This window comes from Brassica rapa, chromosome A02 (genome assembly GCF_000309985.2).
Source record: "Brassica rapa cultivar Chiifu-401-42 chromosome A02, CAAS_Brap_v3.01, whole genome shotgun sequence".
NCBI classification, from domain to species: Eukaryota; Viridiplantae; Streptophyta; class Magnoliopsida; order Brassicales; family Brassicaceae; genus Brassica; species Brassica rapa.
This window is the reverse complement of record NC_024796.2, coordinates 261,602-275,689: the sequence shown is the minus strand read 5'-3', so window position 1 is coordinate 275,689 and position 14,088 is coordinate 261,602. Positions and strand designations below refer to the sequence as shown.

The 14,088-nt window shown below is 33.6% G+C and overlaps 2 protein-coding genes across 4 annotated transcripts; both read right to left on the bottom strand.

Moving 5' to 3' along the window:
* Nucleotides 1-7,102: 7,102 nt before the first annotated feature.
* LOC103850439 (aspartic proteinase PCS1) lies at nt 7,103-10,666 on the bottom strand. Its single transcript, XM_009127191.3, has one exon. The coding sequence runs from the start codon at nt 9,081-9,083 to the stop codon at nt 7,587-7,589; it is 1,497 nt and encodes a 498-aa protein (XP_009125439.2). The 5' UTR covers nt 9,084-10,666; the 3' UTR covers nt 7,103-7,586.
* Nucleotides 10,667-10,915: 249 nt separating this feature from the next.
* Nucleotides 10,916-13,048, bottom strand: LOC103850438 (phosphopantothenate--cysteine ligase 2). 3 transcript variants are annotated; one of them, XM_009127190.3, is made up of 9 exons: nt 12,882-13,048; nt 12,362-12,620; nt 12,237-12,281; nt 12,082-12,167; nt 11,959-12,011; nt 11,810-11,869; nt 11,620-11,721; nt 11,413-11,532; nt 10,916-11,325 (listed from the first exon to the last, which is right to left on the bottom strand). In XM_009127190.3, exons 2-9 carry the CDS (start codon nt 12,607-12,609, stop codon nt 11,086-11,088), a joined length of 954 nt encoding a protein of 317 aa, XP_009125438.1. In that variant the 5' UTR covers nt 12,610-12,620; nt 12,882-13,048; the 3' UTR covers nt 10,916-11,085. The 3 variants fall into 3 exon arrangements, with proteins under 3 accessions (XP_009125438.1, XP_033139786.1, XP_033139787.1); XM_033283895.1 differs by having other exon boundaries at nt 10,977-11,325; nt 12,362-12,654; nt 12,882-13,003; XM_033283896.1 differs by having other exon boundaries at nt 10,977-11,325; nt 12,362-12,613; nt 12,882-12,995.
* Between the last annotated feature and the right edge of the window lie 1,040 nt (nt 13,049-14,088).

Sequence of the window (14,088 nt, the reverse complement as noted above, 5' to 3'; positions counted from 1 at the left end):
ATCGCAAAACAAAACAAAAAACTTTCTGAATTTGGCCATTACAAACCTATTAAGAAAAAAACATTCGACTATTTTATTCATATATATGCCTAAGAAATTACTTTTGTATTAAGTCTGAAACCTTCGTTTTTTTTTCAATGATGATTTCTAAAATTTGGCTAGCTCGATAGATTGCATCAAGAGATTATAACACTTGGTTTCGCTGTGGGTGAGACATGAGGAAATGCATGGGTGTTGCATTCATGCGTACATCACGTTATGTATGTGTCTTCATCTTACACAGTAGCAAGCTTGCACGATTATACTCAAAGCAAATCGAACGAGATTAATTCATCTGCGGTTGTGATTAATAACTAAATAAAATCAGACCATCATTTCTTAGAATATATACACACTGATCTCCATATCTGTAGCCCATGTTATTAAATTCCTAAACAATAAACATATTTTTTCGGGAATTATTTAGTGGTGTGAACCCAAAGATTCATATGCATCATTTCATCGTAAGGCGGCCCCATGTAACAACTAACTTTTAAGAATATTTACAATGCCCTCGTGCATAAAGTATTTTTTATTTAACTATATATCATAAAATGCATTTAGCTTTCAATAGTCCATCCCAAAAAACAACCATAAATCAATCGTGTCGACATTGAAACAAAGTAGTGATTGGTAATTTGGTATATTAAAAGTGGTATTTAAAATGTACTGCCAGATATATGGAACTGAAACAATTGTGTGTTGATCTAAAAAAATTTGTGTATTTGATGCCTTTGCTAAACATTCTCTCTCCCTCCTATATATATTATTTTTTACTTTCTACATTTTGGTCAAATATGTTCCTTTTTTTTACCATTTTAACCAGAAAAAATATATGTTTCTTTTTATTTAACATCAACTTTTCATTTACATAAAAAATTATAAGATCTTTTACTAGAAAAGATCACTTAGATAATGAAACGATTTAGTATAATCCAAAAACACATCTGCAGATCTTACATTATCCAATCCATTTTTTATTATATTCTTATGATCACTACAAAAATGAATTAATTTTACAACGATTAAACGTTTTTTGAACCACCTAGTTCGAAGTTGCACAAAAACAAAAAAAAGAACCACCTAGTTCGACATAAATACAAGGTTATAAAAAAAATCTTAAATTGTCGAAATATCTTAAGAGCATCTCTAATGGAGATTTTATCCATTGGAATTCTAAATATGAATATGTATGTATATATATATATATTATATATATGTACGTAGTTGTATAGTCCATTAAATAGTATAGAATATCTATCCAAAAATTTAGTTAGGGGTTCTATACAACTACATACATATATACATATTCATATTTAAAATTCTAATGAGTAAAATCCCCATTTGAGATGCTTTAAACTGAGAAATCCAAACACCTTAAGTAAATGGCATATAAAATTTGGTTGCCAAACAAAAAATCCAAACACCTTATTCGTGTCTCCAACTATGGATTTATTTTTTAAAATGTTGGTTTTAACTTACATTTATGAAATTAGATATTTAAAATTCCGGAGAAGTGTTTGTTTACCAAACAAGCTAAGAAGTGAATATAAGATATTTCTAGAGTGCGAATCTGCCTCGATATAATTATGTCATAAAAAAATCTTTTTGTTATTAATCAGAAAAGAAAGAAAATATAGTACAATGTGGCCGTATGATTGGTACTTTTGAAAAAGACTAGAGTTGAAATGCACAACTGTACAACGAAACAACAGCTGTTTGCAATTCAGCTTTTGGAAATTAAAATATTTTCTGATGTATAAAACTGGCAAATAATTGGACGTGGATCGTCAAGAAATAAGAACGCAAACATTAAACGCAAATGTCCAACTTAAACTTTGTTATACATTTAAAGTTGTTACTCATTTGTATGAAAGTCTCCTTATTAAATACTTTACTAATCTCTGGATTACGTGATAAAATGATACATTGTTAATTTGATTCAAATTCTGACATTTTTGGGGTCAAAACTTATTCTAACTCGTTTTTTTTCCTTTTCTGTTGTATTTGTATATAAATCAGCTAGTCGGCATTGATATTGACTTGTTTGCTCATTTAACTTTGCTCTAATTTATTTCTTTTATATGTTTTCGATTAATTTTAATAAACTGACAGCTATAGTTGATAATAGTTTTTTTTTGTTTTCATTGATTTAACAATTTCATTAGCTAGGTAATTATAAATATCAAAATTATACTGGCGCTTATCAATACTATTAAAACAGAAGCAATTTTTATCTACTTACAAATAGTCTAGGTTGGACCATTATATTTAATTATATTTCCTATTATTTCTATTCATATCTAATTTAATTGTTAAATATACATCATACCTAAAATTAAGGAACTAACTAACTAATCTATTATTTTTTAAACTAATGAATCATCAATACTATTAAAACAGAAGCAATTTTTATCTACTTACAAATAGTCTAGGTTGGACCATTATATTTAATTATATTTCCTATTATTTCTATTCATATCTAATTTAATTGTTAAATATACATCATACCTAAAATTAAGGAACTAACTAACTAATCTATTATTTTTTAAACTAATGAATCAATACTATTAAAACAGAAGCAATTTTTATCTACTTACAAATAGTCTAGGTTGGACCATTATATTTAATTATATTTCCTATTATTTCTATTCATATCTAATTTAATTGTTAAATATACATCATACCTAAAATTAAGGAACTAACTAACTAATCTATTATTTTTTAAACTAATGAATTTAATTTATATTAATTCGAAATTCAAATAACTAATCAATTATATTTTAGTTATTAATGTAATAAATAATTTTATATATATATATATATATTCATTCATATATATATATACAACTATATATTAATCCAAATGCAAAAAAAAACAAATTGTTCAAAACCCTCACCAAATACATAAAAATATAATTCTTATAGTTAGAGCATTAAAAAATATATAAATATATATTATAAAATAAATATTAATAGTAATTATATGATGAAACATGTTACTATTGATAGTTTAATGAATATATTTTTTACGGGTTACTCAAACAGACATGTAATATATATATCAAATATAAACCAATTGAACAAATATATTAACACAAATATATCATAAAACATTACAATTAACATAAATCGAAGCTAGAGAGTAAGAGTCAATATTTTAATTTCTTAAAAATATAATTATATATATAAATTATAAAAATTAAGAACTAAATATAATAAAAATATATATCAAAATTAAAATAATAAATATTTACATTTCTAATGCGAATAATGAAATTAACTTTTAAATTTAAAATAAGCCATAGACAAAACATCAAAAAGTATCTAATAATATGCGAATAACAAAAGTAAACTAACTAAATAAACAATTATATTTTTTTTTGCAAACTTAAATCATTAATTTGTAATAGACGTATACATATTATTGATGCTCAAATCTATTTTATTTTTAGTATGTATCCACTCAAATATTAATCCATTAACAAGATGGAATTTTAGTTGGACTAAAATTGTATTAAAATTGGAATATCAATTTCATAATATATTCACTATTCATCTGAACGTTCATGAATATATATTACAATACTCTAAATATAATAATAAATCAAACCGGATTACATATTGGGTCATCTATCAGTTCAACCGATAACCAGATCTCGGGTTTTAACAGTTGTTACGGGTTTTACAAAATTTTTAACCGAATTTGGCAATTTAACTGCGGGTCGGGTCGGATTTCAAAACATTGAATATAATTTTTTATTTGTAATATCTAAGTGTAGATACAATTAAAATACAAATTTATATCAAATAAATTTGGAATGTTTCGAAAATAATCCCGCGCTTTGAAAGCGCGGGTCAAAATCTAGTATTCACTTAAAATATTTGATATATGATGGAATCATTTTGTGTTTATGCTAGTTATAGTACTTTCTATCAAACATGGTAACACGGAATATGTTAGAAACTTAGAAAACCTTAAAATACACAAACATGTATGTAATACAATGTAAATATCCTAAATATAATATAAAACAGATAAAACAATGTAACTGAGGTCATTAATGATCCAAAATGCTTCCAACAGAAGAGGTCAAGATATATTTGGAATGTATATTTTTAAACATAGCTGAAATTAATTAATAGATCCCAATCTGTTAGTATATAACGATTTACAATAAAAGTCAATGTAAAAAATAAGTAGTATCCATATAAAAATCGCGTTACTTATTTTAAAATGAACTGTACTTCTGACTCGTAAAAAAGGTTAAGTCATTGTTGAAACCGTGAAAGAGACAAAAACTATAGGTACTAAAATGATATTCTAAAAGACATCAACATGAGATGACCCTGCATGCAAACCTCCGGTACATTTTCCTTCTTGTTTTGTCCTTTTTATTTGTAATATTCTTCCTTTGTAATGTTCATCACTAATTAAATGTTTTTTTACGTACAATTCTACAAGAAAAATAATTTTAGGATGCTTGTTAACTTTACTAAAGCAAAGTGATTATTTTTAATTGAATCTCTCTCTTTGAAAACATATTTAACTGTAAACTGTACCTCTTTTATTGTTTTTTCTTTCCTCACATATGATAATTGAATCTCTAAACGTATAATAAATCGCATGATTTTGGAGTCTATGAACGTAGGAGTAGGACTACGTTTTGTTTGATAATGAACTTGTAGATATATTAAAGCCGACCTACAAGCAATATTGGATAGTTAATTATTTATTTAAATGTAAACCAATGCAATTATCTTTCTGGTATTCCTAACCATCAGCGAGAGTATGATGGGCACTGCATCCATGTTCACATACGTATACGTTGACATTTATGCAAAACTACAAATTTCAATTAATTTTTTTCCTGGCAACAAGGACCTGCAAACAACTCTTGTGTTCCACATAAAATCTGTTGTTTTTTATATTGAATAAACTAATATTAATCAAAGAAATTATGTTGTAATTATAAGATTTTTTCCAAAAAACGTATACGAGGGAGGACCAAGTAAATCGATGTTGAAACTAGAGGACCGTGTCAAATGCAAAGGAGCATGAAGAAAAATAGATGACCGCAACAAAGAACACGAAGCTGAGAAAATGTCATCCCCTACTAGGAGCTTTATTTACTCATCGACGGAGCCACAAGATCATATAGGAGGTTTTTGTTGCCGCCTGGCAAGAAAAAGAGGAGAACAAGCTCCATTCCGGGCCGGAATGGGTATAGTAGATTATTAACTCGAGTGGACCGTTTGTTAAGATTTGTTGGTTCTTTTCTCATACTCGTTCGGTTTCTTCTTTGATTTGAAGATTTATTTTGGTGGGTTTTTTCTTATACTCGTTAGGTACTTCAATGGGCCATTCATTTTTTTTAGGTAAGACAAAAGTATTCGGGCTTTTAGCTTCAAAAAGACAGGACTCTTTTTCTAAATTTTCTGCGCAAAGGGACTTGCTAAAATAAGTTTACCAATAATGATATGATGGTAGAGCGTCTGAAACCGCGTTATCATAAATTTGGTGCTATCAACTAATTATGTCCATGTCAGCATATCCTGTTCATAATCAGCTGATATAAACAATCTCAGCCTTCCGTTTGATACGAAAGAGAGGAAAACAGAAGATTCCCGTTTTCCTTTTTTTCCCTCCTAATTTGAAAGTTACCAAATATTTCGATTTCTTTAAAAAGGAAACTAGTCTGAAATAAATTTCAAAGTTATCTATTCATTCACACACTATATATGAAAATAAACATGTAACCGCTTCTGCTCATATTAACGATTTTGAAAGGGAGAGGAATGGATTCAAAGAGAGATCTACACGAGAGTATTGAGGAGGATGAGTGTACGACGCCGAGAAGCGGGGAGTATAGGATTCCGGTGTCGTCTGTTTGTCCTCCGCCGCCGAGGAAGAAATCAAAGGTGGTGAGGAATCGAGATCCGCCGAGGAACGGTTATTTTCAGCCGCCGGATCTGGAGGCTCTGTTCTGTGCACAGCTTCGAAGAGAAGCCTGCACCTAGATTTGATTTTCTTATTCAGTTGTAGGATTGTTTGAATTTGATATGTTTTTCTCATAAATTTGATTTGCTCTAAACTTTGATTCATATATTTAGTGGTTTTGAATTGAAGTGTTTCTTCAGTTATATTTGATTTTAGGGGGAAAGATAGTGAGGGAAGAAGACAGCATCAAACCTTACATACAAAGTTGCACATGTGCTTAGGTTTATTAGTTATGTTCTGGCTTTGTATTTCTTCTAACCAGAAACAAGGTAAAATATTCACATATGCATTAGCTTTCTTGTTTACATCAAAATCATAAGTTTTGAAAAGTACTCCTCAACCAGAAACTATTTCTAACTATTGTGTCAGAAGTGTCTGGTTCGAATAACCACCGCTGGACGATATTAATATTACATGATTTGGTTTCGGGCCAGGAGGGATTACATGCTTTAGCCTCGAACTTCCTGGTATTCAAAAAAAAAGTACTCCTCAAACTATTGATCAGTGGTTGGTGTCTTTGTAGCTTCTTCCGAATCTTCAATGTTAATTGGGACAATGGCAGCATTGCTCTAGGGTTGAATAACAAGAGTCTTTAGGCATGTACAACTTACCTCCTGTAACAGATGCAGAAGAATGGTGGTTTTATGTCTTCCATGGCATAAGAACATTCTTCAGATTCTATATCTGAGGATGGACACGAAGAATCAGGAAGAAAAGCTTGATGTTGCTCCGATCCAGACAAAAGTAGTTCGGTAAGGGTTACAAGTCAGTTTCTCTAGCGGACAGATTCCCTTTTCTGCACGATTCCTCAGAAACTACCATCATATCGTCGATATCACTGAGAGCAACTTAATATATATCGAATATCAAATGTCATAAATTTCAACTACATAAAGCAATCATAAACCGCATGCTGTTCCCACGTGAGAGCGAGACTTGCATAGGGGCCCTGACATCTAAAGAACACGTTTCAGCTTCTGACAATAAATAAAATCACTGAACAGATATTAAAACTTGTACTATACAAGCATACAACATTATTGATCTGACTACACATAGTTGTAGATATTGAATAAATAAATATTACATAGTGATAACTCTCGACAAGGATCAAAAAGGAAGGAAGAAGATGGTGTTGCTCTCTTGAATATTCTTCAATCAATACAATTGTTATGATAACATGAATTCGTTGAATCTCTACATGTAATTGGATCGTTTGTTCAATATTATGTTCACGTTCACCAACAGCAGTGCATGGTAAATGATTAAGCCGTTGAAAGAAGGAATACAAGTTTAAAAAAAGCCCTAAAAGGGAAGAAAATTAATTATGCAACGTAAGTAGCGTGTTAAACAATCAAACAAAGAAGACAACTACTAACAAACTCGAAGTTATTACTCGTACGCATGTGTTGGTAAAAGAAGCCCACTCACTCACTCTAGTCACGTGCGTCCTGCGCACCTTCTACTAGATAACCATTCTACGTACCGCAAAAAAAAACTATAGTTACACAGGTATTGACGATTTACCGGGTTGGTTATATACGGTTTACGACTCGATTCCTAGTCTCTGTCCAGAAACATCACACTGGACCGGAGCCAAACCGATTCTTGATCTCTGCAAATCAAATTCGATCCACATGTTCTGCTGATGATGGTGTCCAATCACGTATGCCTCCATTCCCATAAGATCGGAGTTTCCAAATGTGAAACAATAAACCGAATCGTTCCCAACCGTCAGATGCGGGACTCGGTATAGTAGAGGCTGACCCGAAACCGCTATCTCAGCTCCTTCGAAAACCAAGGAAACCGATGGTAACCGGTGGAGGATCCCGGTCCGAATCCGAACCGGCGAAATTAAGTAACACAAATCCATGGTTCCTTGGAAAACGAAATCCGGTTCATCGTAAACCGTCAAGGTCCCGTTTGTCTGGTTTAAAAACTCGGTTCGAAGCGCACTGTAAACCGGCCCGAGCAGGAAAGTAAACTGAGTACCGGAATCAACCATGGTCTGACCAGCGCCGGTATGGTCCGGTACGAGAACCGATTTAGGGATGGGCAAAAGCTTGCCGTTAACTTTAATCCCCGTGAGCTGGACGGTGTAAGCGACACGGTCGAAGTAAGGCAGCGGCGTCGAGATGCGGATCAACGGCGTGTAGTTTAACGGCGTTAGCCACGTGAAGTTGGAGTCGCCGAGGAGAAGAAAGCCCGGGAAGTCGTCGGTGCCGGAGATGCAGTAGGAGAACTTGGGGAAACCCATCTGAGAGATGAAAGAGAGGGAGCCACGGTTCATGCCGAGCAACCCGGTTGTCTTGCTGTCTTCTTCCGGGTCGGATCCGGACACGGATCCCATACACCCGAAAATGAGACTGGAGTTGTTGGTGGAGTTTCCGATGTGGAAAACCTCGGCGGCGAGGTTGCCTTCGGAGGAGGAGGCGTCGGCGTAGGAGAGAGTTGCGTGGCAGAGTTTGTCGGAGTCGCAGGAAGCGGGTATGAGGAAGTCTCGGGTCCGGGTCCGACAAGTGGGCGAGGAACAAGGGATTGGTGAGTAGGAGGAGGAGAGAGTCGGGTCGAAGTTGTTGGTCGGGTTCGGGTTTGAGGTACGGTTGCAGCGGAGCCAGGAGAGCTCGCTGCCAGTGTCGATGACCATGGAGATGTTTTGAGGAGGAGTACCGACGGTAAGTGTGACGGTGAGAGTGACGTTGTGGTGGAAATGGAGTTTGTCGGTGGGGCGATGACCCGAGTTATCCATTGGGGTTATTCGGGTCTTTAGAGGCAAAACAAGAGTTTGAGAAGAATAAGAAGAAGAGGAACATTGATTAGTTCTGATGAAAAGAATGAGAAGAAGATAAAACAGAGGATGGTGCATGATGAGAAATTTTATGAGGAAGTGAGTTTGTGCAAGTGAAGTTTGTGAGTTTGGTGCAAGTTCACTGAAACAGCAATGAGATCTTTGTTCTTTCTTTTCAACTGGAAAAATATCTCTTTTGTTTTCTATTTTCTCGAATGTCTGACAATAATATATAAGCTTTTCATTAATTAGCATAGAAAATGTAAGGCTCAAGTGTTTTTATCTATCACTGTCATAATTTTGTTTTATTAAATTTTGTTTTCACTTACGAATTGTTATTTTAATTGGTATATAATAATTTTTAGAAAGAAACAAATGTATTTTTTGTTATGAATAGCCACACAAAACTATTTTATCATATTAAATAGTTGTTGATTTTTAATACTGAAATGGTTATCAGTAAGAGTGAGACACTAACATATGACATGCACTAATGAACATATTAGACCTTTAGAATAGTTAATTCAGTCAGATGATTTTTAATGTATGCAGCCACCACTGCAAACGGCTCTAAATTCAAGGCAAATAATTAGGGGAATGATTTTAATATTCTTAAACTTCTTCATTAGGTTGAAGTTCGTTTAAAACCTTGAATTTTAGCTGACACTATATCTTTTTTAAACACCAAAGCATGTGTGTTTACCTTGGTTTCGTCACTGTATTTGCCATGGAAGTTTGGACGGTGCGCATTTTAAAATACAGATTCGACATTTATTTACTCCAACAGTCTAGTATTTACTGTTTTCTCTGAAAAGTTACTTCTCTTTGTTTTCAGTTCTAACTTCATCAAAGAATACATGGTGCAAGAGAGGCCTTGTGAGATTATCGAGTTAAATCATAATCAATCTTGAATCAAAACTTCAACTGATCATTTAAAAGTTGTGACGTATTTTCCAATAGATGGTTCAACGTTTGACATTGTAATATTTTGGATTTGATAAGTTATGGATCCCATGTTTAGATGTAAGAACTTTAACTTTTTCAGTTAATCATTGGACTAAAGAAAATTCCACATGTTTTCCCAAAACCATTGATACAATTTACAGCAATTAAAAGAAGAATAAACAAGCTGTAAGATGAACCAATGTTTACTTTTAGAAAAAAGAATAAAAATGTATGAAAAAAGAGTTTGGAGATGTGACGTTCACATGGAAAAAGACCTTTGAGAATAGAGAGGGATGGTTGCACATGTTGTTTGCCTTGCTGTTTTAAGGACAAAGCCCCCATCATTTATGAGCTTGGGTCCATTTTTCTTGAATCCTGCTCCAAATAAGGACACCTTTACTTACCAATCAGTCTCATTTACATCTTCACTTGCCCACTAGGTATGCTCGTGTGACACATTACTTTGAATACACAATACGTTAGGTTCTAAATTCATTTGACAATGACAAAGAGAAATAAATTTCATTGTAAACCATATTCAAGTACACTATAAAGTCTCTTTGGATACTAGATTCGGTTTCCCTTAGGCTTGTTTTCCAAACGCAACAAATCTCAACCCAAACTGAATAAAAACTATATATTTGTAAACACTGTATACAACAAACATCTAATTTAAATCACCATTATAAAAATTGCACCCAGTCATGTCATTTGGTCGGCTAATCTTGAGATAGCCGAGTAAGTACCACAGCAACAACTCACCAACCCGAAGATTATAATGAACATGCATCGTCCAATCTGAACAAATAAACACGAAAAATATTAAAATTCTCCACTAAATGAAATCATTATTATCTATACAGAAGGAAAAAACTAGAGTATAATAGATACGTCCATACTTATATGTTAGTTAATTAACCCTCGAGGATACTAAGAAAACATATAGGCAAGGAAAGATAAGAGCCTGCAACCAAAATAAACATTTTTAAATTTAAAAATTTCGATCGAAGAACCTACCACAAGCATCCGATTAGTACAGCCACGATCGCTGTAAATTAGAGAATTCGATCAGATGGGTTTCTTGCGTAGGAAGTTAGAGAACGTAGCTTTGGTATTAGGTTACTTGATTATGATTTCTGAAGTTACATAAAAAACAGGGGAGAACATTACCAAAGAAAGAAACTGAAAGAGCAACGACCAAAGTAGAGGCAACAAGAAGTGTTCTAAAGAACATCGATACATTCAAGAGTGCATGCATTAACATTTCATTGCAGCTGTCCTATTCTTGACATAGAATCATTTGAGAAATATTTCAAGTGCTAAATTCTTTGATGTAAGTCGAATGCCGATCAACAATGAGACGAATAAGATTATCCTCTACAATAGATCCAGGCTTCTCGCTATCGCACCTAACCACAACGTTACCGCTGCTTGAAACAACCACAACCTCTTCCTTGCGCGTTGATAACTCATTAGCTACAACCGCATGCACTTTGTACTTCCGTAGTGCCTTTGTAGCCTTCTCTATCAGAATCTTTGAGTCTGTCTCTAGCTGCATTCAAAATTCTATATAAGTTTTTTTTTTTTTTATATCAGATTTATGAAAATCTTATACAAAGAGAGTAGAGAGAGATTTGACCTTAAATGATATGCAGAAAGCCTTTGGAGCCCAGTTTGTTCTCAAGATTGAAAGCATTTTAGGGACTTGAGCTAGTCTTATGTCCAGAGGACCAGATCCTGATTCTATTTTGTGTTCTGTCTGGTTTCAGCAAATAAAACACAAAATGCATTTCTTCAGACCCCAAGAACAGTGTAGCCATGACCATAGGGGGAATGAGACTCTTACCATGCTCTTCCACGGCACATAAAAGTCAGACACAGCCGCAGCAAGATAAAACATGGAACATGGACCGAAGTCTTTCAGCGCCGTTGCAATCAACTGCAACATCTGTAACCGGAAACATTCACAAAGCAAAAAAGCTTTATAGCTGAAACTCTGTTGAGGAATTATCACAAAAGATAGCATGGGTGTAAACCTGAAGATACTCATAGATGGTTGTGAATGGGAGCTTTAGTAAGCGAGATTCAGCTACTGCCTGCAATGTTAAAAACACACAAACATAAAGTGATCATCATTTTTTTTGGTAGTAAAAAAAAAGACACAAGTGGTATATACAATACGTACAGCTTGCTGGTCCATAACAGCCACTTTCACAGCTTCCACATGTGATGCATTAACTGAAAACACCCACTTAGTCGCTCATTTACATTTGAGAAAGAAGGGTTATAGTGGAGAAGAATAAAGAACCTTGAATGTTGGTGTTATCTGGAAACTTGAAACATTCAAGGAATGGATCATCGGGAAGAGACCGGGAATATGGCTGGCAAGTTCCCCTAAAGATTGACAAAAATTCACTTAAAATCAATATCAACAAGACAGAACAGAATTAATGAAAGTAGTACCTCCTAAAGAGAAAAATGACAGCATATCCAGCCTTGACGAAGTTCCTTTGGAACAAAAAAAGGAATGATTATGAAACAGAGACTAAAATGAAGGAAAAAAAAGAAAAGAAGAAGTAAAGACATACTCAGTAGAAGCAGCACCTCTATTGCCAGAGCTGAAGTTATCAATATATCTTACGCATCGCTGCTCCAAAGGAACCGTAGTTCCCCCTGAGGTTACGCATACGATCCTCCTCCTCCTCCCTCCTGCTGAGGAATTGAGGTGGATGAAGGCATTGAGCTTCTGGACAATCTCTTCCATGTTCTTGAGAGGTGGAGACGACTCGAAAAAGGAATTAACTTCATCTTCCCCCAACTCAGAGATGCAACTCATTTCTCTATTCTCTATACGATAACAGAATCGTTGAATCAGATTTTGCTGAAACGAGAACATAAAGATCCCAAACAAAATCTAGTTTTCAATGTTAAGATGCATGAGAGATCTTTAGGAGTGTATCAACCAATCATATAATAGCCCAATGGGCAATGTGATGATTCTTTTTTCAGCAAAAACTTAAGTGAAGAAGATGCATCGAATTCAAAACCCGATCCCAAGATAACAGAGCACAGGCAGCAAGAGAGATAGAGAGAGAATCAGTAACTTACTAGAGACAGAGAGATGAGATCGAATATTCGATCTTGATCGAGAGATCTTGGTCGATTTTGAGTAATTTAGTTTAGGGAACAACTCTGTTCCTCTCTCTGACACTTTTAAACAGAGAGCAACTCTGTTCCACAAAGCGCTATCTCGCTACCTTCCAAGAACAGTTAGCAATATGTGGGCTTCACACGGCCCATTAAGTAGTTGGGCCTATTAAACCTGATAAATATTTGTCATAATCCTTAAAACTTCTCTTATTTTCCCTCTCTCATATATGAATTTTGAATTCTCTCTCATGTAAACAGTTGCCAGAAGTGTTTCCTTTCCAAATCCTTGATACACCAGGGAAACGAACTCTGTATCTCACTAGGAAGTTTTTATCCATGAATAATAAGAGAGTGAAACAACTTTTAGGTAATATTTTTTCTTACAAAACTTTTGAGTTTTATCTTTGATGAACTTGTTATCACTATTATCCTGAATATTCGTTGCAAGGAGTTGTTGTTTGTTGACATTATTTGCTACATGTATTTACTTTTGATTTGATCTTTCTTTCTAGTTTCAACTCTTCCCCAATAAAAACTTGTCACTTTTCATTAGGATTTTACAAAAGAAAAACTTAGCCGTTCTGTTTCTTAACGATGACTCTGTTGTTAGTAGTAGATTAGTGCAGTGATGACTAATGCATCAGCGTAAAGGGGGTTTCGGAAAACAAGAAGAAGAAAAACAGACAACCAAACATATTCTTTGAATTTTGAGTATATATATAAATATAGTACAAATTTGTATTAGCACAAAATTTAAGAACCTGTTGTTGTAATTAATGGTTAGATAATATCAAAAGAAAACGGTTGAATAAATTCTTGTTCAATATTATAGAGGAGTATTTTATGTTATTTCTTATAACTAGAAAGGAATAGATAGGATCAAATTATAATATTACTGGCATAAAATCATACGGACTATCTATCAAATCTTTTGACTAGACCAATGATCTACGAATATATTCTTCTCTTAAAATAGGTGCATCTCATGCGATAGTACTAAAAAATGTCTCTAGTTATACAACACCTATTTACTCATGCACATTCATCGTACAAATCTACATCTCCAATCTCCATTTATCTTTCGCATCAGTCATTTGATAGGTCGATATGGTTTTGTCACTTTGTGCATAATCAAACCATGCATTTGGCATCGTTTAACGATTTC